A 23,882-nucleotide genomic window follows, 5' to 3' on the forward strand; every position below is an offset into this window, starting at 1 on the left:
AGCAAAAGGGTGGATGGGTGGGTGGCTGCTAGCTTTATCCTACAGGAGCTAACACCACATGGGTGTCTGAGCTTCAGTGAAAGCACAGGACCCTGAGCTGCCTCTGGAAAGCAGATAGTGGCTTCCCCTGTTGTCTCTTCGCTCTGGATGCAAGAACCTCCTAAATGCCTGTAACTCTCTACTACCTGACTGTGTGTCCTTTTTGCCATCTTGTTTTCAAGCAGCGTGCCCAGTAAGGGAGTTGTCCTCTCTTAAGCCAGCCATAACTTTGTCTTGCCTTTTTGGGTCTGTTTTGTTTTGTGCCATTTGTGCAGGTGCCTAGTCTTATTCCTACGTTGTACAATTCGGGTCTGTTAGCTGCACATAATCCATACTGTTTGAATCACTTTGAGTTTGTGGCTCTGTGGCTTGAAGCAGTATGTACGGTGTGTGTTGGCAGATGACTTAAATACTTCTGAAAGGCTCTGTTTTTCTAGGTCATTCCTATATGAAGCCGATAAAACTGGCTCTGTTTCTGACCTGTGTGTCACTACTGTACCCACAGCTCTTCACTCAAGGTGCCTTTTCACTGAAATCCTGTCTTCTGAAAGCAGTTTTTAGAATCTATTTCGGGAGCCTTATGTACCCTGGGACTTCTGGTCCTGTGGCTCTGTTGTGTGTCTTGAAAATCCCAGGTTACTATTGCACATCCCAGCCCTTTTGAAGTACAGCGATTCTCCCGTCTGCACGATGAGAAGGCAAAGGCTGCTGTGAGAGCTCAGCACACATTCACACATTCACCCCCATGAAGAGCTCAGGACCTGTCCTGCTTGTTCTCTAGCTGCATGTGTGCCATACATCCAGGAGAAATACTCCATCAGTGGGAGAGCACGCAGATATGTTCGGACAGAGGCTGTCCTTGTCAGAAGCTTTATGCAGCAGTGCTTGGACAAAGATTTATTTGTTGTTATTATTATTATTATTATTATTTTAAATACTGGGAGGAACGAGGGCATCTTAAGAACAGAGGGGAAACAGCAGCACAAGCCAGCAAGAAATGGGGCAGCACTGGGGAACACAGAAAATCATAGAATTGTAGAATGGATTGGAATGGACCTTCAAGATCACCCAGTTCCAGCCCCCCTGCCACGGGCAGGGACACCTCCCACCAGCCCAGGTTGCTCCCAGCCCCGTCCAGCCTGGCCTTGGGCACTGCCAGGGATGGGGCACCCACAGCTGCTCTGGGCAGCCTGGGCCAGCGCCTCACTACTCTCACAGTGAAGAATTTCTTCCTAATAGCTCATCTAAATCTGCCCTCTTTCAGCTTAAAGCCATTTCCCCTTGTTCTATCCCTACAGGCCCTTGTAAAAAGTCCCTCCCCAGCTTTCCTGTCAGCTCCTTTATGCCAGGCTGCTGTAAGGTCTCCCCAGAGCCTTCTCTCCTCCAGGCTGAACCACCCCAGCTCTCTCAGCCTCTCTGCACAGGAGAGGTGCTCCAGCCTCCGAGCATCCTTGTGGCCTCCTCTGGACCCGCTCCAACAGGTCCACCTCCTTCCTATGTTGGGAGCCCCAGAGCTGGAGGCAGCGCTGCAGGGGGGTCTCAGCAGAGCAGAGGGGCAGGATCCCCTCCCTCACCACGCTGGCCATGCTGCTGGGGATGCAGCCCAGGAGACGGGTGGCTTTCTGGGCTGCGAGCACACGTTGCCGGCTCACGTTGAGCTTCTCATCAACCAACAGCCCCAAGCCCTTCTCCTCAGAAGAAGAGCAGATGCTCCCAATCCATCCTCTGCCCAGCTTGTGTTAGTGCTGGGGATTGCCCTGACCCACGCAGGACCTTGCAATTGGCCTTGTTGAACTTCATGAGTCCGCACAGTCCCGCCTCCCGCACCTGCCAGCGTCCCTCTGGACAGCATCGCTTCCCTCCAGCGGGTCTGCTGCACCGCTCAGCGTCATCAGCAAACTCAGTCCCAGTGTCCATGTCACCAACAGAGATACCAAACAGCGCCGTCCCAGCACCGACCCCTGAGGAACAGTGCTTGGCACTGGCCTCCACTTGGACATCGAGCCCTTGACCGTGACTCTTTGAGTGTGACCACCCAGCCAATTCCTTATCCGCCGAGCGGCCCGTCCGTCAGATCAGCGTCTGCAGGTTAGAGACAAGGATGTGGTGCGGGACAGCGTCAGATGCTGATGCCAATAACATCCTAGCCCTGCAGTGTACACACACCTCTTAACCCCTCTTGTTTATTCCTAATTCCAGCTACTTCCTTCCCAGCCCCCCTGGTGTTACTCAGGGTGTGTAACATCATGTGTAGGAGGAAAGGGAGTGCTGTGGCTGGCTGGTGGCAAGAGCTGGACTTGGGGCAAAATTTGTATGACAGCAACTCTCCCAAGTGAGTGCTGCAGTTGATGCAATGAGCTTGGAAGGAGGTGGTCTCAGTGGGGCTGGAACGAGCACATGCTGAGCAGCGGGAAGCTTCAAGGCAGAGATAGGGAAAGGTGTCAAAAAGATACTGCAGATGCCTCATGGTAGACTTAATTTACGTATTACGTTACTTTTTTTCCCCTAAATTCACCATATCTGCACTGGATGATATAGTATATATGCCTGGTCTTACTGGTTACAATCAATTCTGTAAATTCTGCATCAGCCACATTACCCTGGTAAAACAGTGCTGCCGCACTAGTTAAATTAAAGCTTTATTCAGCTGCCTGGTACCCTGCCCACATATTCCAGACAAATAAATTAGCACAATTAATTTGGGAAAAAGACCTAGTATATAGCTTGTAGCCTCTTTGCAGGGAGATTGTTGGGCAGTAAGGTTCTCCAGAGGGTCTCTTGGAGCCTGATTTTTAGCTTTGAGATTTTGGGGCATGTGTGGATGTAATGGGACTAGCAAGTGGGAGTGATGGGTAGAGCTGAAACTGCGGGAGAAGCTGGGCAAAGAGGAAAGGCAGCTCCTAATGACATCTGTATCTCTGGGCTAGAGCTGTGGTTTTGAGCAGTTTCGGAAAGAGGTGATTCCAGGTGCGCTGAGCACATCGTCTCTCAAAAGAAGAGGAAGGAGAGAGGTCAAATGAAACAAAGGATGGGTGTAAGAGGTGGAAGCATGCTTCGTGGGGCGAGGGGCATGGAGAAGGTGATGTGAAGGAGAGTAGGTGGCAGCTGGGATTTGGCTTTGAGGTCCAAGAGGGAATCTGAGTGTTTGTGCTCACCGCATGCTGCTGGAGCAGGGCTGGTGGCCCATGGCCATCCTGCACCCATGATGGTGTGGTGAGGGAGAATGGCTGGCGGAACCCTCCAGCTCTCACCACACACCTCTTTCTGCACCTGGAGGATGATGCTCATCACATGGGGGGTGCCAGTTGAGCAGCAAAGGTCTCTTGGGTTTTTTGGCTCTTTTGGACAGGAATTTAGAAGCTTCACGCAGCCTATTGTGCTGGAAGGCTTGCAGGCAGGCTCTCCATGGCAACTCTCCCTATACACAAAGCACCATATGGCTTTTTTGGAGGGGGAGGGAATGAATCGAGCAGAAAAGTCAACCTTTGTCTGCGGTGGTGTTTTTCTTTGCTCTCTGACGTGGAGCGTGGGGAGGTGGAAACGTGAAGTGCTGTCTCCTGGGCGTGGCTTCTGCTGGCTGTGCCACCACCAAGGGTGCAGGTGACCTCTCAAATGGTCTTTGCTTTTTGCAGTAGAGCTTGCTGTAAAAATAAACCCTGCCTGTGCAGACCCACTCTTTGGGCTGGGTGCTCTGCAGGCAGATGGAGCAACCAGTCGCCTGTTTGCCCCTGCACTAAGAAGCCCCTGAAGGGACGGGAAGGCTCCAGGAGCACTCGGTTTGGGCAAGAGCCGTACAGGAGGCAGCTGGTGTCAGGACCCGTTTGTGCGTTGTCTGCCCATGCTTTATGTATCTGCTTCCAAAGGGAGCTGGAAGCCTTCACTTGACTGTAAATCCTCTCTTTTCAAGTCTCTTTTGGAAGGAATGAGCAGAATAAATATCTTTATCTGTGTCTGTAGAAAAGCAGGAAGCTTTTGTGTGTTTACTTGGAGGGGGAGGAAGAGAAATTATACGGGATTAAGCAGCCCATGCCTGGCTCCACCGCCTTTGGGACACCCTGTGGTTCCCAGGGCTGCCGCAGGGTGCCACCAGGAGCACTGGGGTTGGCCTTGCAGGGTGGCCACCGGTAACTCTGGCTGGGTTGCCCAGCTGTGTCCATCAGAGCTGTGAGATCATGCAGCTGGAAGCAGTAGCAGCTGCCCAGCACCCAGCCATTTGACTGGAGCCCTGCTGCTGCTGGCTCGGGGATTCAGATATGCCGCAGATGAAGCATTCATGCTGTGCCAGGGCATGCTCGGAAGCTGTGGGGGAGCAGAGCTGTCACCGGGGCTCATGCTGGATGGGACATGCCACAGGGCAGAGCCCTGGCCGGGCATGGGACCAGGGCGCTGTGCCTGCAGTCTGCATCACGGTGAGCTGGTCTGGCTCTTTGGATGCTCCTGTGCACATCACAGCCACCTCTCTGGAGGTGGCCGTTGCCTGCCTGCTGCAGTCTGTACTCGGCAAGGGACGTGGCTGGCTGTCCCCTCTGCTGGATGATGTGACATGGGTTGCCTTTCAGGAGCACTGTTTGTTTTTTCCAGAAGTGGGCAGAGGCTCCTCTTGGTGACACCTACTCTTAGGTGCTCCCATGGCTTTAGGTCCCTGTCCCCATCCCCTCGGTCCTCCCTGCTGTCAGCAAGGAGGCTCTCAAATCCCAGAACAGCAACAGGGATAACTAATGGGAAAACTCCTCCCGCTTGCAGGCTCAGACCCACGGGTAGAGCTGTGCGGGTGGGGACAGGGTAACGTTTGAGGAGAGGGAGCATGCAGTCCTAAGATACTTCAGTGCTAAACCCCTTCATTAGAGTAGGGGGTGGCCTGAGGCTGCCTTGCCTTGAGCAGCGTGCTCAGGCAGCAGTGTTTTCATGTGCCTCTCTCGCTGCCTTGCCCGGGGTTCTGCGCAGGAGCCCCGGCAGCTGGAAGCGCAGCTCATAGCGGCACCGCCGCCGGGTGCGGGGAGAGCAGTGGGGATATTGAATTCATAAATTGTGAACAAGAGCACTTGTCATCTGCTGAAGCCGTGACCCTGCCGTGTGCTTACTGTAGAGCACAGCATCGTGTGCTGGTTTCTGGAAAAGCAATTTGGCTTATTCCTGGGTTTGATTTACAGTCTAACCCCTGGGAGCCCCAGACACGGGGTGGGGAGGGCTTGTTTCTTGGTGCTATGTGCTCAGCTTCTGCTCCCGGTTGGGCTGCCGGTACCCATCAGGTTGGTGGCTTCTGTATCTCCCGGGCCCTGATTCTCTTTGCATTTAACTTGCATTCAGCTGACAGAGGCACTGGGGAGGGTGTTCATGTGGGAGGGGTGTTGCTGTAAGCCTGACTCCTTACTCTGTCCTGTGCCCTAATCCCTTGACTTTGTGCTAGATGGACCCAAAGCAGGAGCCCCATCTGTGACTGTATAGGGAATATACCCTTCGAGGGAGGCTGGGTACAGTCCCGTCGGGGTGGCTGTGCCGCTTGGCTGCAGCAAAACGTCATGCGACTTACGTGCCCCTTCAGCTTGGATGCGAGCCTGGGAGCTGTTGGAATTGGCTGTGCCGCCAGCCTGCTGGGAAGCCACCAGCCTCTGAAGGACACAGAAAGCACACCCTGCTCTGTAGCTCTGCTCCCATCATCTGCCTTCAGCAGCTGTAAAGGAGAGCCTGTCCCTCCCCAAAGCTGGGCGGCTGCCGAGCTCTCCTAGGAGCGCTGACATCGTGACTCCTCTGCCCAGCCAAGTTTATCGACATCAGACAAACCTAGTGCCACAACGTTTGCAGCTCCAAGGCATGTGGGTTTGAGCCTGCTATTTATTTTGGGACTGCAGCATCTGATCTTGATTTGGTGTTTCCAGCCTGTGATCTAGGTCGTGTGCTGGATCAGGCATTAGCTGTTGCTTGAGGGAGCACAGGGAATTTACGCTCCCTTCCTCGGTTGAAGGGCTCAAAGAAATGCTGCTCCGCTCTGCTGCAGATGGGTGTTTGGGGGTGAGAGGAGTAATTTTTTTTTTCTTTTAAGAAATTTTGTGGAAAACCTCCTATTTTCCTGTCCGCCTGTGAGGATGGCTCCTGATGTGGCTGGCCAAGGGAGGAGCAGTAGATGATAAAAGCTTCGGTGCAGCCTGCTTTCTCTGCGGTTCCCATGGTAGTTGGCTGTCACACATAGATCTAATGTATTCCCTGCCCACAGCAGGATTAAAGCCTTCTGGGAAAAGAATAAGAGGATGTAGGAAACGGAGATAGGGAAGAATCCAGGAAAAGGAATGAAGACCATGGCAGGGTAGGGATGAATCCAGGTGCTAGCCCTGTCGGAGCAGCAAGTGGCCTCGTAGGACCTCTGCCAAGGAGCAGCCGTCCCAGTTGCCTTCCACCCGAGGTGGTGGTGGGATGCCTGGAAGCAGAGATCCTTTCTGAAAGCTGGAGGCACCGGTGCTTGCAAAAGGAAGTTCCTGTCCTGCTGCTGTCATGTCTCCCAACGCTGTCCTTCGCTTGAGGGTACAGGTTTCCTTTTGGTGATTCTTTTTTTTTTTTCTTTCCTTTGCAGATCCTGACAGCCAGTTGTATGATATGGGATATACCCCTGAGGAGGAAGCCCCGGCCTGTCCTGATGAGTTTGATGACTTTGTCACGTTTGAGGCAAGTATGAGCGCTGTAACCTCCCGCAAACATCAGCTGGATATAGTGTGAGACTTGAGCACAGAGGGTTTGGCTGGGGGAGAAGAGCATTCGCTGTGAGAGGGCTCAGGGGTGCTTAACATGTGGTGAAGACAAATCCTTTAATCTGCAGGTGACTGGCCCAGAGAATTTGCAGCAAGCATTTGGTGCTGTTCAAGTTAAAAATGGTGTTCAAACAAAAATCCAAAGCTAGTGCTGTCTTAGCTTGCAGAATTGCCCGAGCGTGGTGCCCTGGTGAAAGAGGGAGATGCTTTTTGCGATGAAACACTAGCAATGCAGGAAGGGTGCCTGCTGCTGTTGTGCTTGCCTTATTGCTGGAATTTCTGAGGTTGGAGAACCTGAGCCTGATTTTGAGATGTACCAGCCAGGAGCCTACCTGGGAGGCACAGCAGAGTGGTCAGACGTTGGCACTCAGTGCCTTTTGGCCAGTAGAAGGCAGAGCAGAAGACAAAAACGTAGATTTTTCTCTCTATTCCTGGGCTTGATCAAGGATGCTTATCTGGCATGTTTTTTTCCTTTTGTTGAAGTTGCAGCCTCCATCCCTCCGTTCTCTTTTGTATTCCGTAGCCCAGGAGCGTATCGCAGTGATATCCTGTGTCTGCTCTCCCCAGCTAGAAAGGAGGCTGCTGCTACAGTGACCTGTTTTCTGTGTTGATGGGCATTTGGGCTTGCTTTGGTAGGCTTCCTCTGTTCCTGCTCCATACCTTCCAGCCTGGAGCAGAAGGTGCTGTAGGTGCCTCCAGAGCAAAGGGCCAGCTGGCTCCCTAGTCCCATGTGGGGACCGAATAGGTTCTTTCTGCTTCTCCTCTTCAGGTTTTTGACCCTTGTGTCTTGGTAGCCTGAATGTTTTTATCACATAAATTGTCACTTGCAAAGGGACTCCCAGCCTCCTTTATGTTTGCATGCAAATATATCTGCCTTTGCTTTATATAATCTGTAATATGTTATTTTGGCCTTGTGACATTGATAAAAGTCTCAAGCTATTCGTTTGAGTTCCTAATAATAAACTGGGTGTTGGGCAACTTGTTGTCCCCACATTAGTGAGAAGCACAGGTCCATCACTTATGATTACTAGAAGCTCTTGCTTTGACGACTTAATGCTTGACAGTGGACCAGGTCATCGTCCCATTTCCCAGCTAAGCGCAGGTTTTCTCTTGAGCCAGTTCTGGATCAAGTCAACGGACTTGCATTGTCACCCTGAGCAAGTCCCTTATTCCCTTGGGGCTGCTGGGATGAACACAGCCTGAAGAGCTGGGTTCCTCCCCTAGAAGGCTTTCAGGGGCCTGTTGAATATTGGATTATTTTTCCTTTTTGAAAGGTAGTTACAAAAGCCAGTAATAGCTGGGTAGAAGGTGGGAAGGGAGGTGAGTTTTCTTATTCCTTCTCTATCTGGTACAAGGTCACAAATGTGCTTTTTAAGTGCTGGACTGAATGGTTGAGAGGCTGTGACAGTCTGCGTCCCACTGCTCGTGCAGGCAAGGGCTTTTGCTTTTTGCTCCTCAGACCTGCACCAAGGGACAGTCTTCTGTGAGATTCAGAGCAGGGATGTTTTCTAAGGGCTTATTTAACATAGATGAGCTCTGTCAGCGCTGCAAGCTATTCTGGGCAGGAATACCAACAAGCCGGGTGTGTTCCCCGCTGGGATGAAATACTTCTGCTGCTGGGCCATCATTTCCTTGAAACGACAAGGTGACCCAAAGGAAAAAGGTGACGAGTCCTGAAATCTCCTTTTCAGAAAGCCGTAAATGGTTTCTTATACTGAATTCAGAGTAATCATCCAAAGATCAGAGCTCTCTTCGTGTCTATGTTTAATATGCCAGGAAAGAATTACCCTTGTTGTCTTGGATACATGATTCGAAATAAAATTTCCAGCCTGCAAGGATTTTGTAGAGGTTCGGCAAATGAGAACATGATCAAGAAATACCGCTTAGTGTTGCGGGTGTAAAAATAAATTGGCATCTTGGGGCATGTGGTTTTTTGTTCTTGTTTAGCTGAGCTGCAAGCTCCCAACGTGCATTTTATGCCACATGTCCTGTAGTGTGGTACCTTGGAAAGCTTGAGCTGGTTCAGGGATGGAGGGGCGGTGAGAGAAGCCATCGTACAAAGCATCCTGCTGGGAGCAGCGAATGAGTGTGTTTTCACCGGAGCCCGGTGCTGCCCTGCCTGGCAGAGCTGTCTGCTGGTGGGAGGGCTCCGGCAGGCCCTTCTTCGTTAGGTGCAGCAGGCACCTAATCATTGAGACAGAAACAGAGTAAATAGCCTTTCCCAGTATGTATTCCGTCTTGCTTGGATTCAGCTGGAAGAGAGGAGGGGGGCAAAAAACACCCTTCCAAAAGTGAAGGTGATGCCTTTCTTCCGAGTAGACCTCCCACACCACCAAAAAGCGGTTTGTATTCTCAGGTGTCCCCGTTTCAGACCGGGAAAGCTGGTGCACAGCGAGCACGCGGCTCTGCAGCTTGCTGCCATGTGGGATCAGAGGGCAGCTGAACACGACGGCTTCTTTCTGGGCCCCCAAAATGTAGCTGGTGGGCTTCAGGCACCGGCTGAGCCCCGTGTGCTTTGGCAGGGCCATGGGGTAAAGGAGCAAAGCTGGCTTTCCTCCTCTCGTGTCACACCGGAGGGTGTCTGACAGGTGACTGAAGGAGAAAGCACTGTGCCGTGGTACTGAGAGTGATTGTGGGTACCGGGTTGGGACCATCGACTGTGGTCCCTCTTAAACAGCACGGAATCACAGCGGCTCGAGTGCTTGGCTTTTACAAGTGTTGGGGCCTTGACAAAGAACTTGTCTCCTAAATGTTTGCCCAGACAAGTGTAAACAAGTGCTTCAAGCAGTCTAAATGAAAATGTCTTCTCTTTGTTAATAAGGTTGCCCTTCTCAGTGACTCATCCCCTCTTCTGGTGGCTGTCCTCAGAGCCAGCTGAACATCTGTGGAAACCCCTGAGTACCCACTCAGTGGTGTCTTTCAGCAAGTGTTTGCTCTATAGAGAGAAGAACCAACACTTGCACCTTCCAATATGGGTGTAAAAGCCTCTCAAAGGGGGGCGAGGTCTGAACTTTGATGCTTCACGCAGGGACCTTGGTCATGTGAGATACTTCCACAATTCAGCCGCTAGCGTGGCTCCTGATGCAGCACGAAGCTGCTGGCTCTTGTTGCACCTTGCGAGGTCTGTCTAGCAGGCAGGTCTGTCTGTTACACTTTTTTCGAAGAGGATTTCTGGTTGCATGGCTCTGCCGAGACAGCGGCTTGCAGAGGATTGGAAATGCAGGAGCCTGGGTTCCTTGCAACCACGTGGCTTCTTGTGCACCCAGCTGTGCTTGCAGGGGGCTCATCGCAGTCCCTCACAATCCGCTGTCACGTGTGCAAGAGGAATCTTACCCCCTGTACCCGCTCTGGAGCAGGGAGAGCATCACCTCACTGCCTGCAATCCCGGGTAGCGTGTTTCTCCCTGACCGAGGTGGAAGTGCAGTGGTTGCAGGGCAGCTGGGTGACAAACTTACTGCTTTCTACTTCTGGAGGGAAACGTCACCCAAAAATGGTGGCAGCGGGTTTGGCTCCCTTGCTTTGCAAAAGCTACGTAAAGGGAGCTTGGAGTCTGTCTGTCCAGGCACCGGGGTCCTTGCCTGTATTCCCCCGGGCTGGGCCAGCACAGCTTTGCGGCTGACTAACTGGGAGGTAGGAGTTCTCGCCTCCCTTGCAAGCTCCCATGGAGCTCGTGACTCAGTTCTGAGGTACGTGGACTCGTTTGCAATGTTCTGCAGGGGGGAAAGGTAAACTTGGACTTGGCTTTCTTGATAGCCACTGTGCCTTGCCCTAGGACAAGGGCTCTGCCCTGACTCTTGGGGGCAGATGAGCCCGATGGAGCGATGCAGAGCAGGAAGGTTGTCTCTTTCAAAACAAAAGCACGCCACAGAAATGGGGTGTGCTGCCAGAGTTACGCTGGGATTGGGCATGGGGACGTGTAACCTCAGGTAGGCTGGAGGAGAGGCAGAGCCAGTGCAAGGCTGTGCTCCGTAAAGGCTGACCAGGAGCGCGCCAGATAGCACAAATACTGATTTTAGCTGTGGGAACTTGTGCTTTAGACCAGCAGGGTTGTAGGACAGCCTTTTTTGAGATCTGCAAAATAGGGCAGCTGCAGCTGCTGTAGGTGAGAGGCGCAGGGGCAGCGGGGCAGGTGGTGGTGCTGTGCGGTGCTGTGGTGCTGTGCAGTGCTGTGCGCCTTGCGCAGGGCTGTTGCCATCTGCTGGGCGGCTGCTGTGGCTCCTTTCGTAGCAGCCAGGAATATGCATCATGCTGAGCCCTGCACTGCCACAAGAGGGGAATTTTGCTTCCTCAGAACAGCAACGCTAACCAGGCATGCAGCAGCACTAACAGGCACGCACACGGGCACCCTGCAAGCCTCAGCGCCCCCAGGCATATCCCCTCTGGCTAAATGTTCAGTAGCAAGTTGCACAGCACAGTAAGGGTGGATCTTGGGGAGTAAAATGGTTGTTGGAGTGGTCCCACATCTAGTTTTGTGCATTTTGGGCGGAAGGGATACTCGTGCCTCTCTCCACCCTGCCTGCCCGCAGGCACAGCTGGCAGCTGCTGAAAGAACAGTTTCGTCTGTTAAAGTTGGAATTTCTTTTCATGTGGCACAATTGAATTTAATGCTTTTTGAAGGGCAAAAAATAAGAGTGAGACAACTTAAATCCACACTGCTGGATTTCTCCAGCTACTCGGAGTAGCTGCAAAGGGGACCCAAGACTTGCAGCATTCCAGCTGTGTGCTGGTAAGACAGAAGCTGTTGCTGAGATTGCGTGGTGTACCGCAACTTGGGTGTGCAGGAGCCGTTCCCCGGAGGCATCAGCTATTATTCCTCATGGCTTGTGTTTTGCAACGAGCCCACGTGGAGTGGTTGTACAAGTCTGGTGTAGACTTGCTGTGTCTTCTCCTGGTAGCCCAGTGGACTTGCTGAGCCCTCCTTTCTTATTACAGACTAACCAGGAAGATACTTGCCCTCCCTAAGACAGAGCGCTGTGCAAGGTGAGCGCAGAGTATTTGGAGTACGTGTTTTCCACCTTCGTGGTGGACCTACTTTGCAATCCTCAGCAAAAGCAGCAAACGTGAGGTTTTTCCTCCTCTGCCTCTCCATACCACTGTTACCAGCAGATGCGTGTCTGGTAGAGGCCAGCTACTCTGAAAAGATGGGGTTAAGCTTTGCAGCCTTCAAAGGCAACCTGCCCCTGAGCTGCCGACGCAGGGGCAGAGCTGGGGTACAGCTCGCCAGCTCTTCCACTGACTCTGGGCTGTTCCCTGACTACCCTAGCACAGGTATGAAGGTCTGCAGCCCTTTGCCACGCCAGCACTGCTGTACCACTGCAGCAGCAATGGGGATGGGAAGATGGAGATGAGACAGCAGCATGGGAAGACTGCAGCTCTTCACCCTTTGGCTTAGGCTTTCTTTACCAGTGCTGTTCCCCTCCCTGGAAGGACTGGCCTCAATGGGCTTCTGGTCACGAGGCTGACCCAAAAGCATTGTCGTGCCTGAATGAAAGGAAATCGCAAATCCCTCTCCAAGTTGGCTGCTGGAATTGGTGTTAATTTTGTCCTAAACAGCTGCTGCACTCGAAATCTCGTAGGTGGCCAGAACTGCAGGGTGTGAGATATAACAGCTGCAGTTCGATGTCTGTTCATCTGCCTGTCCCTTGGGGAAGCACATGGAGCCCTGAGCGATGTCCCACACCATCCCCAAGGCCTTTCTGCTCCTGGTCACGGAGAGGCGAGGGGAGCTGCCCATGCCATTCGCATGTGTGCAGCACATTTTCACAGCAAACAAGTGAACAGTCTGTATTACCTTTGTATTGATTAGGCACAAGAAAATACAGTAATTGGATTACTAAAACTGCTCCGACTGAACTCCAAAATCAGTCCGTGGTGGTAACTCAGTAACAAAAAGCCTGAAAATACAAAGGAAATTCATATGTTGTATAGACTCAGTACTGCTTAGAGGAAAGGATGGGAGTGTTAATTGGCACAATTGTCCCAGGGGGCAGGACTTTAGTTCAGGGTTATCATGAGAAATGTCTTTGCTGGTCTGAAAAGGTCCTAGTTGAAGTGTTTGCCTTGCACAAAATAGGTTGGAATGAGTTTGGAAAACAAAGACCTTGAAGCCTTATCTTGAGCCACCAGTGCAGCGCGTCGGACAGAGGTGGGAGGCTGGGCTGCAGCACGCCGGGCAGGCTGGGCACGGGGAGCAGCAGCGGCAGGAGCCTGCGAGTGGGCCAGGCGGCGTGGGAAGCAAAGGGGTCTCCGTAAGAGTTTGAAAGGCTGGCAGCGGCTGGGGTTTGCTGATTAGCTTTACTGTAAGGGGTATCTGACTTTGGGCTCCTCACAGTGGCGCTACGCCTCCCGGAGGTCCTGTGGCACGCACGGAGGAGCTGGGGGAGCAAAAGGGCTACGACCTGCTCAGCTGAGTAGCAGATTGGAACAGAGCAAGGAGGAGAGCTTGGGTTAAAGGGTAACCCCCCTGCTGCCGTGCCTGTTAGCAGGCGTCCCTGCTGCCTTTGGACTCGGCACAGAAGGTCAACTGGTTATCAAGGTGGAAGATGCTTCCAGTCAGTGTTGCCGAGTAGTAGGTCCTGCTCGGGGCACTGTGCTTCGGGAAGGATGTGGCCCAAAGGAGAGCAACGATAACCCGGAGGAAATGAGAACATGTAATTTATGAAGGTAATGGGAGGAAATGTTTGTTTATGCTAGACAGGCATGATTAAGGGAGTCTGAAGTTTGAAGCATGTGAAGTCTCTGTAGAGAGGAAACGGAAAAATAGACAGAACTCTCAAAACTTAGGGGTTTGAGCGGTGCACTGCAAACTATCCACTGTCGAGGACTTTTATGTGCCAGTGGCTGCTGTGGGAAGGGAGGATCCCGTGGATCGGGTCACCCTGTGGTGCTGGTTCCGATGGGGCTCCTGCGTCTGCAGAAAGCAGCTGCTTGGGTGAGGGTAATGCAGAGCTGGGGTTGGTGTGTTTGTAAACTTGGTTAGCACCTGTGACCGAAGCACCGGCTCTTCTTTGTGGCCAGTATTGTCATTGCCTATCATAGATTGCCGTCTGAGTCACCCCAGTGGTGACTGAGGTTGCTTATCAGTAGCAAAGTGCTCCTGATCTTCCCCTGGTGAGCAAGGCAAGCTTTATTCATTTTTCTATTTGTAGCTGTAAGGAAGGAATTTGTCATTTTGTGCTTAAATATTCACCAGAAATATCAGGAAGGATGAGATAAGGCCTGGAAGCCTCCATAGGTCTTCCTCAAAATTAACTTTTTTAATGGGTGGTGGTTTCAGGGGGGAAGAAAGCGTGTGCACCTGGCATGGGGCTGGGCGTTGCGTTGCTTTTATTTTGGCATTCACGTAATGGGGGGGGCTGGCGGGGAGGTGTGCGTTACTCGCCTCTCCTTGTGGTGGAGGCTGGGAGGTCAGGAACAAAAGGCGCTCTGTTCGGACGGCGCTGAGTCAGTAAGCCTCACACCCAGCATCTCCTGGACTTTGTTTCCCTCCTGCCTTGCAGAAGCAGCCGGTGGCTCCTGGCGGTGGGCACACCTGGAGCTGCGTTTGACTTGGGCAAGGAGGCGATGTGCCCACAGGTGGGTTCTGAGTGCTAACGTGAAAGGAGGAGGGGTTGGGTTTCTAGAGGAAGGCAAGTCTCCGGCCCCTGGGACTGCTCCCAGCCCTGGAGGGGCTGAGCATCCACCCGACTCCGCCGCTTGCTGTTTTCTTACCGAGTATGTTGGCATGTGCAGCATGTTTAGGAATGGTCTTTCCTCCCTGCAGTCCGTGAAAGGTGTGCACATGATAGTATCTTCATAGTCTTCTCTGCATGGCTCTTCCTGGGGGAGCTGGACCAGGAGGGACAGTGGCTGCAGGCTTTCAGGGTGCCAAGGGCAGTCTGCAAGATCTGGTGTCTTGTGAGTTGCTTTTTGTTTGTTTGGTTGTTTTTTTTTTTTTGGGGGGGGGGGGGGTGTGTTTTTGATTTGCTCCAACAGATGCAGTGTGGCTCTCTTGCTGACTTTTGAGGGGTGTTATTGAGTGTAGCAGCCTCAAAAGCCAATTTCAGGGGCTGTGTTGTGAAAGATGCCTTTACCCTAGGCTGAGCACAGGCTCTCTGGCTTCTCTGAAAAGCAGACATTGCCCGAATGTGCAGGAAGAGGGAAATATTGTGGCCAAGAGGTCAGTGCTTTGCTGCTGGTAGCAGCCTTCGATGTGGGATCACATTTCTGGGTGCCTCAGGGTGTTTCAGGGCTTTGGGGGTGGTTGTATTAATGCAGACTCAGGTGGGACTATAAACACAACTTACCTTCCTTCCCCCTGGCTTTACATGGGTCTAAAGCCAGTTTAAGCACAGATTGCCTGCTCTGAGACTGGGCAGGTGCGTGTCCCCAGCAGGCTGATGCCACGGTACTGTGAGCCGTGCCGGGCTACCCCTGCGTGCTGGGATCCCACACCGAGCAGGTGGGATGCTCTGCGTCCCTTCTCCCTCCTGTATTCCTCCTCCCTCCGGACGGAGCCTGTCCCGCAGCCACCATCCATGTGGGGGTCCCTGGGCGTTCGCAGGGCTGCCACTGGCTCGGCTCCAGCCAGGGCAGCGTTCCCAGCCAGGGGCTGGCACCGGGGTCCTGGCTGCGGTCAGCAGCAAGCCAGGATGTCCTTGGAGGTTGTTTTTTGTAGCCGGTCTGTCTGTCCTGTGCGCTGCCAGAGCGGGCACTCATCATAAACAGGCTCACACTTGCTGGGAAAACAGCACTGTTTTTCCTTCTCCTCTTCCTGACCTTCCCCTCCCAAGCTTCTGAGCGCTGGTGGCCCAGGACAGCAGAGCTGGGGATGTGGGCACAGCTCCAGGCACAAGCACCAGCCCTGCAGAACATGCCAGGAGAAGCTTCCCCGGGAGCCAGACTTTGCCCTCCTCTCCAAGGCAGTGCCTTACCAAAGCCTGGGTGAAAGCTTCTGCCCGTCACAGATCAGAGCTTGCCTTGGCCCTGCGTAGACCTTGCAAGTGACTCCCAATAGTCTTGTTTCCTCTCCTCATACTCAAGCAGCTTTTTTTTTAATCAGTGTGGGTTTTATGGCTCTTTAAAATATTTAATCCAACGGTCTTTACTCAATGTGTAATCAAATGACTGGAGTAGATGCACTGCTGCTGGAGAAGTCTCCTAAAGGTGCTTCGTCATCTCACCAGTCGGATCTGGGCACGTTGTCACCCCCACGCTGATTTCATCCATTTATTTCTTTTTAGAAGCAGGAGGGGTCACTGCTGGCCTTTCAGATCCCCACGTTCTGCCGAACCCCTTTGGGCAGGCAGGGATGTGCCGGGACGGCCGAGGCTGTGCTCAGCCGGGCAGGTGGCTCCGGCACCAGGGGAGGTCCCTCCTGGAGGAGCTGGTGTCAGGATGGGAACCCCAGTGGAACCAGGATCCTGTGTCAGTTCAGGGACCGTGTGTGTGCGTGTCTCCCAGGTTTAAGGTCTAAGATTTACCTGACGTGTCTAAGGGTACGTTTTATTTGATGGAAACTTAAAATGCAGTGATCATGGTGACACCAGCCCCATTCTGAACGTGGTGGGGACCTCCTTGGCGAGTCCCCCAGGGCATTTGTAGCCTAGCCTGGCTGTCCCAAGCCCAGGACGTCTTGAAGTGTACCGTGGGGGTTTTTAATCTGGAAGAAGGGTTTGCTTTCTGCCTGCTCACAGAAAGGCAAACCTGGCCAAACGAGAGATGTGACAGGGGGGCTTGAAGGGTCAGTGCACAAACCAGCTGCTCCTGGGGCGGTGAGGAGCAGCGTCCTGCACCCTGCAGCTGCACCTTTGCCCAGGGCACTGCAGCTTGGGTTTGCTTTGCCTTTTCAGGTCATACCTTAGCTAAGTCCCCTTGTTTTGCCTATCTCTTCATTGCATCTTTTAGCTTAGTTACTTAATCTGTGCTGAAAAGTAAAGCAAAGTTCTCCACGCTCATGCTCAGGAGAAAGACTTTGTTTACAGTTTCAATTGCCTTTTAACTCATTGACCAGGTAGGTTTAATTTTAACAGGGCTCTTGGATTTGAATTCTCGTCTAGGCTAGTATTACAAGAGAAAAAAGTTTCTCCTTTGCTAAATACAAGGGAAGTTTGAAAATTGTGTTACAAGGCTTGTTTTAAATTTTTTCTTATTATTATTTAAAATAAATAGCTGCACATCCTCAGCATGGCTGAAGGAGGATGGTTAACGTCCTGCTCTGGTGGCTATTCTAGCTCTAAAGGCTTGCTCCCTCATTCAGCATGGCTGTACTGGTATTTCCCATCAATAAGATGTTTTGTAACAATTTGATAGACAAATCATCTGAGGGGCCCTGATGCCCTGAGCCGTTCAGCTCCTGATTACGCTTCGTGTCGAGAGGGTCAGCTCCAAACCATAACAGGGTGTGTTTTAATCAAATTATTTGTGGGCTGGAGTGTTTTGGGGTTTTTTGGTTTCTTTGCAATAGTTGTCTTTACTTTATGCTCATTACAATACTTCAGTTGATACTTAAATTTAAGCTTTCCCAGTGGTTTTTTGGATTTTTTTTAAAAAAAGCAGCATTTACTTTGCGGTCTGCAAGCTAGATTATTTCCAGTTTGGCATTAAATCTTTTTTGGACAGGTAAAAAGTATCCCTTTGAAGCAGGCAGGGAAATCCGCAGATGTGGATGGCTGCTGTCATCTCTTGAGCCCTCTCTGCTGCATCGGGTCCCCACTGCTTCCCACCGGCAGAGCCGTGCACGAAGCACCATCACTGCTGTGAGCGCTGGGGACCTGCAGTCTGGGCTGGAGGTGGGTTTTTTCCCCCAGCCCAAAACGTAAGCGATGATGCAGCACAACACTGTCCACTCTGCTGAAGCCTGACCTCTCCTAAACTTGGTGTACGCTGCAAATAGCTTGGAAAAAGCACTCAGAATTGCCCGAGCACCCCTTCCTCTGGAGGCTGGGGAGGGAGCTGCCGGGCTCAGGGATGCTGCAATGTCCTCGTGTGTCCATAGCAAGCTGGCAGAGCAAGCCTCCGCTTCCCAATCGCCTCATCCTCCTTCTGCTCAAGTATTAAGAGCCTGAACAGTGTTTCTAGGAAGTGCACAAATCCAGTAAAGCACTTAAACAAGTCCCCGGCTTTAGGTATATAAGTAGTCTTGCTTGATTTATGCTTTTTAAGGTGGGTGGGTGTTTTAGGAGGCTTTTGTTTTTATCTTGAAGCTAGTGAAAGCTGCCTTCTCCTGTGCCAGGGATGATGTGCCACAGCAGCCTGTCCTCTGAACCCAGTTCGTTTGAACAGCCCTGCCTCCTTCTGATGCTGACTTCAGACTGGTTTCATGAAGGTTTATGTCACGTTTAACTTCCTAGAGAGCTGTTGGTGCCTGTAAGTCAGCGTGGGTCCACGAAAGCTGAACCAAGCTTCCCAGAGGGGCTCCTGGCTGGTTGTCTCCATCCATCACCCAGCTGAGCATGCTCAGCTGGCGCAGGGACTGGTGAGAGTCCGCAGCAGGGAGCGCAGCGAGGGTGCTGCCTGGGTCGCTTTGCTCGGCTCCCCAGTGTCCCTGTGGAATAAGAACCGCTGCTGAGTAATTCTCTCTCCATCCCTTCGAGGTTTTCTGGGCACCTGTACAAGTCCTTGCTATCTCTTCTGCGCCTTGCATGTGCCGGGGCAGCCTGGGAATTTGTGAGTGAAACAAAACGAGGCGTTGGTTGTGCTGACAGTGACAGCTGCAGAAGTTCTTTGGGCTGCAAAGCATTTCCTGAAAGAGGAGAATCAGGCCGGTGAGAGCAGCGTTTGCAAATTCTAGGTAACAGAATGGCAGTGGGACGTTTGTGTCTCAGCGTGGTGCTCTCCTGCTGTCCAAATGCACACATACACCCTGCTTCAGATGAACAGCTCTAACGCAGTTTTTCGTTCTGCTGTCACAAGGGTGGTACGTCTATGTGTTTTCTTTCCAGTTGCTGTAATGCAGGGCTTTGAGAAATAGTTTTCTCAAAAATCCTTGGAAAAAGCCCTGAAAGCTGCTCTGTGTGGAGGAAGAGAGGTTTGCTCCAGTGTTGGTGCCTTCGTTCAAAATGCTGCTGCTTTGCCCTGCTGGAGGGGGTGCAGCCAGCAGCTGAGCCAGTTTGATCCCATTGGTTGAACTTCAGATGGAGCAAACGGCTTTTCATGGGTGTCTCTTTATCTTGAGGCCAGGCAGGAGGGCTCCCGTCCCTGTGCCCAGCACCTCTAGTGACAGGGGATCAGCTGGAGCTCAGCGCTGGCACTCACAGATCCCACCGCAACTGCGATCCCAGAGCCAAAAATTATTTGAATTCTGAGGTGCGCTGGGGAAATCCCATAAATGCTGGGAAATGAGCTGGCACTTTGATGGGTAACAAGAGCTTTTGCTTTAGGATGGTGTTCCTTCTGGTGCTCCCAACGGTTCTCCTCCGAACATCGGGGTGGCTCTGGGCTCAGCACTGTGGGTGTCCAGGGAGAGCCGTCCCTGCCCACGGGTGCGAGCAAGCAGGCAGGACCAAGATAACACCTGCCTGAGGGGCAGAACTGGGAGGAAAACCTGGTCCTCCTGGCTCATAGCGTGGTGGCTTCAAAATCACGTTGTGCTGCTTTCCTAGAGCCTGCCGCAGGTGCTGGATGTGGCGAAGCAGTGCGAAATAGTCAAGATGCTGTTCAGCTGGAGTGCGGAGATTATTTGAGTGCCCTGCTCTGAGTCCCTGCAAATTAGACACTGTAATGAAGATTTATAAACCAGCTTATTTTCTGTTGAGGGATGGAAGGTGCCCTCGTATTACTAGACGGAGGGGAAAGTGCTTTAAGGGCTAATTGTTACTTTTGAATGGTGGTGTTTGCAGAGAATTCAGATTAATAGTGTCCCCTTAAAATGGAGTGGGTGAAAGCAACGGTGGTCAGAACCGCAGAGTAAGCAGTGGGTAATCCCTCCTGGACTCGACAAATCCATACTTGCTCACAGCAAAACCTCCCTCCAACTCTTATTTAGTATGTATTTCTGTAACCTGCTTTCCAAACTCTGCAAATCATGCGCGGCCAAAGGCTGTGGCGCAGCCGGAGCGGCACTCGGTCCTAGGACCTGGAGCCAGAGCAGCAGCGGGACGTGGGGTACGGCTCACGCTGGTTTTAGGAGGTTGGATTTCTAAGCACAGAAATTCAACACACAACAGTAATTAGCTGCCTCACACATGTTTTGTCCTGCTCTGCAACAAAACCACATAGCTATACTATCTTATTTTTGTCCTCTTGTGTTTTCTGGCAGGCAAATGAGGTGACTGACAGTGCGTACATGGGCTCAGAGAGCACGTACAGCGAGTGCGAAACCTTCACGGATGAAGACACCAGCACACTAGTACATCACGAGATGCACGACGAGGTAGAAACAGACAGTGCCATCGACTCCACTGTGCACTCGGAGTTCACGGATCCCATCGAGGAGCCGGAGCATGGGTGAGTGGGGACGGCGAGGGGCTGGAAGCTGGCAAACCAGGAGCAGACAGGGAGCGAGGGAGACAGCCTGAGGATTTAAAAATAAAGTGGGCTGGGTCTGTCTTGCTGAAACTGGTTGGTTTGTTCTTTGTATTTGTAACTTCATGCAAGACCAAAATAGCTCTTCTTTAAGAATAATGATAATAATTAGGCTGCACACGGTGTGTAGGCTGTTTTGGAGCTCGGCCTGGCAATCTCTTTGAGTTAATTGTTGCTTGCCTTGGGAGAACTTCTGTAGCCTCATTAGCATCTTTAACCTCTAAAATAACTTCTCAGATGATCCAAACACCTGAAATACTTGCAGTTTTTAATCTATCACTTAAGCCAGAAACACAACATTATAATTTTCAAGTCAGGAGGGGAACTCATCGTATTCTTGTTTTACCTAAACATGCGTGTGCCCTTTGATGTGCAACCACCTCCTGTAATAACTAGTTTCAAACTTGTGCCTGAAGCACCGAAGTGTGAGTTAAGATCATCTTCCCCAGCTCTGAACCGCTGCTGGCAAAACTGCTCCTGGGCCCGCCTCGTTCCCTAGATTTTGCAGGAAAAGTGGCTTTTGGGGTGAAACTGGGATGCTGGCGGGCAGGAGGGGAGGGAATAGCTCCTTTAATACTGACCCGAGAGCACCGGTCTGCACTGAAACCTCTGGGACCATCATTGCTTAAGGTCTGCTAATGCACAGAATGTTTTTGGCCCAAAACATGTCACCCAGGCTTGGTGCTCTGGTGAGTACTTGCAGTTCCCTTTGCTTTTAAAAAGCACCAAGCTTCTCTCCCACCCCAAAATCATGTCTGGGGACGTTAGAGATGCAGAGTCAGTGCTGCTGGGCACTCAATGCCGGGGCTGAAAGGGTGCTGTGGATTAGAGAAAAAATGAGATTATCTGGCTAGGCTCTCCTCACCCAAGCGCGTTCAGCTCAGTGACAGTTAAATTGGGATATAATCGGTTGCTGAGCTCCCCGGCCGCCGAGCGGAGGGTCTCTGGAGGGGTCATGGCAGCCTGCGTGCGCTCCCATCCTTTGGGGAAAATGCTGTGCCTCAGATTCACCTGCCTGTAGGTACAAAAGACTTTGCTCGGGAATTTTTTTAAGATTAAGCTGTTCATGGGGCTTCCCTGCTATTCCCAGTGTGGGCCTGGGGAGGTTGGGTGTCCTTCGGGTGCTCAGTCCCAGTGCAGTGGTACCTCTTGCCAGGTGTCCTAAATGTCTGCCAATTCCAGGTAGCCAAAAATATCAAGAAGAATATTCATTTGGCTTAAAGATTTGGAAGGCTTGAGATGGAAACCTCTGGAGTTCTATTCCCAAGTTGTTGTGGGCTGGGTTTGGTGCCACCAAACCCCAGGCAGGACAACAGTTTTACACCTCTGGTGCTCCAAGCTCTTCCAGGGGACACTTAGTAAGCACAGTGCAACCAGCGCGGCCGGTGGACTGAATCAGAGCTTCAACGCTGCTTTTTGGTAGGTGTGGATGAAATACTCATAGTTTATTGCCCGAAGCGTCCCTGGCTGAGGGGTTTCCAGGTGCCTGATCAGATCTGCTTCTGTACGGTGCTTGTCAAACCACAGCCCCAAATTTAGAGATGTGGGGTTGGGTTTTGCTTGGGAGTTCAAACTTCCATCCCCTGTCTTCTATTCTTGGAGAGATTTCCGATGCTTTTGGCAATGGTCTGCTGGGTGCAGCGTCTGACTCACCGCTGGGGAGGATGGGCTCTGATGGATCCCGCTGCGGGAATAACGCCGCTTCTCAAGCGCTCAGGGAGGATGTACAGATGCCCGCAAGCTGGACTGGACTTGTCTGCGGTTAAAGAGAGATCTGCTCCTGTTTTGGCTGGAGAGTTGACATGTTTTTATTAGCAGGATAAGGGCAAATCCTTCAGATGGTACAGGTTTTTGTTGTAAATGACTTATCGGTAATCTTTTTTCTTTCTGATTTAGTACAGCAATCCAGTCATACCCCGTTTTCCCTTTCCTAGCAAGTGAATGAAGGTGGGCGTATAGCCTGAAATATTAGTTACAATAATGCAGCGGGGAGGGAGGGGTTATAGAGCATTGAATTTTGCAGTGGAGAGCAGTGCTAGTCCGCTCAAAACACAGACCTGTGGCTCGTAGACACCTGGGCTGCTTTCAAGTCTGGTTCTTACAAATACCCCCTGCCTTTTCCCCCCAGCTTTATGTTAAACCCCCTGCAGTCCTGGGCAGGAAGGTCCCTGAGAGCATGCCCATACTGCTGTGGTGGTTTGACTTCATACAATGAATGCTGCGCACGCAGAAAGACACAGAAGCAATGACTGCTGTGCTGAGCTGTGTCCCCTCCGAAGCAAGAGACATCCCAGGACCTGTGCTGAGTGTATTTGGGATTTATGCTGACGCTTAACACACTACAGCCTTCTGTATCCAGTGTTAAAACCACACGAAACGGCATTCCCCCCTCCAAGATTGTCATGAGTGCATACAGTGTTTTCCCAGCAGGAGCAGGGAAGGGGCTCCTTCGTCTTGCCAGGGGGTCTGTGGCTGCCGGGTTTGGCAGCCTGTAACGGCCAGGATTTGTGTCGTGGAAGGGGGGTGGGACGGTGTTAAGAGTGTTAAACCCTGGTGCTGGGCTCTTGATAGGATTATACAGCAATAAGCAAGTGTGAGCCTGGCACATAGACGGGTGGTGTATTTCAAAACATACTTAGGGTGTGTTTGGGACATGCTGAGCTTTTTCTTTGCTTTCAGTTGTGGCTGGGCCATGCAAGGGCTTGCCACTAACCCTGCAACACTGTCTTGCAAGTCTTACTGCCCCCAAATCCTCTGTCGCAGCTGCCAGGGGAGCTTGCGTGAAAAAGCAACAGTTTGTTGTAAAAAAAAAAAAATTGCTGTAAACTTCCCAGTGATGCCCGGGCTGCCCCTTCAGTGTTCAAGGCACAGGGTGAATTGCACTGTAAGGAAGGGCAGCCTGGTCTGCCAACGTGGGAGGCGTGACTTGGAAAGCAGATGTATGGGACGCAGTCGGAAAAGTTGCTGTGGTGGCCGCTCTCTAACGTCTTCCCCTCTGTTCCCACAGATCCCATCCGCACGACCTGCCCCTGGGCTCGGAACTCAGCCACTCCATCGTTACGGTCATTAGCAGAGAGGAGCATTTTGAGGATTATGGAGAAGGGAATGAAGCAGATTTGTTCTCGGACAGCTTGTGTAATGGGGAAAGCAGCTTTAACAGCTCCTCGTTCCTCTCTCCCAGGTAACACCCCGCACAGTGCTGGCAATGTTTTAACCGCTTTCAGTTGCTTAGCTCTTCGCCTATGCTTTGTGTGTGAGAGAGTTGTTTTCTTTGGGTTTGCACGCTAGTTGGCCTGCAAGAGGGAGTTCCTGGCAAACTTTGGATACAACAGGATAACTGGCTTGGAAGAGGAGTTGCCTCCCTCAATCTTTCCTGTTCCTGGACAGTACACATCCTCCCATCCAGAGGCACTAATGCCCGGCAGCAGGTGAAAGAGCAGTCTGCATTTCACATGTCTCCAGGACAGCATCACGTTCCCACTATTAGCGATATGGCATCTCGCAGAACCTTCCAGTAGAGAGAGCCACCGTGCAGCTTTACCCCTGGATAAAAAAAGTTGGATGGCTTTTTCTTTTTCTTTCTCTTTTGTGCTTGTATTT

General features: G+C 51.8%; 1 protein-coding gene across 9 annotated transcripts in view; it reads left to right on the top strand.

Moving 5' to 3' along the window:
• The window catches only part of RAB11FIP3 (RAB11 family interacting protein 3), a 77,862-nt gene that overhangs the window by 31,183 nt on the left and 22,797 nt on the right, over positions 1–23,882 (top strand). For 3 of the 9 annotated variants that reach the window (XM_056337809.1, XM_056337810.1, XM_056337811.1), the window contains exons 3-5: positions 6,605–6,696; positions 20,017–20,204; positions 23,290–23,463. In XM_056337809.1, coding sequence (XP_056193784.1) covers positions 6,605–6,696; positions 20,017–20,204; positions 23,290–23,463 — 454 coding nt within the window. Of the gene's footprint in view, positions 1–6,604; positions 6,697–12,832; positions 12,925–12,979; positions 13,443–13,610; positions 13,711–14,148; positions 14,355–14,541; positions 14,676–20,016; positions 20,205–21,023; positions 21,300–23,289; positions 23,464–23,882 lie in introns of those variants that run through there. The other 6 variants (XM_056337815.1, XM_056337816.1, XM_056337814.1 and 3 more) reach the window with 6 other exon arrangements.

The sequence above is a fragment of the Falco biarmicus genome, chromosome 4 (genome assembly GCF_023638135.1).
Source record: "Falco biarmicus isolate bFalBia1 chromosome 4, bFalBia1.pri, whole genome shotgun sequence".
Taxonomy (NCBI): domain Eukaryota; kingdom Metazoa; phylum Chordata; class Aves; order Falconiformes; family Falconidae; genus Falco; species Falco biarmicus.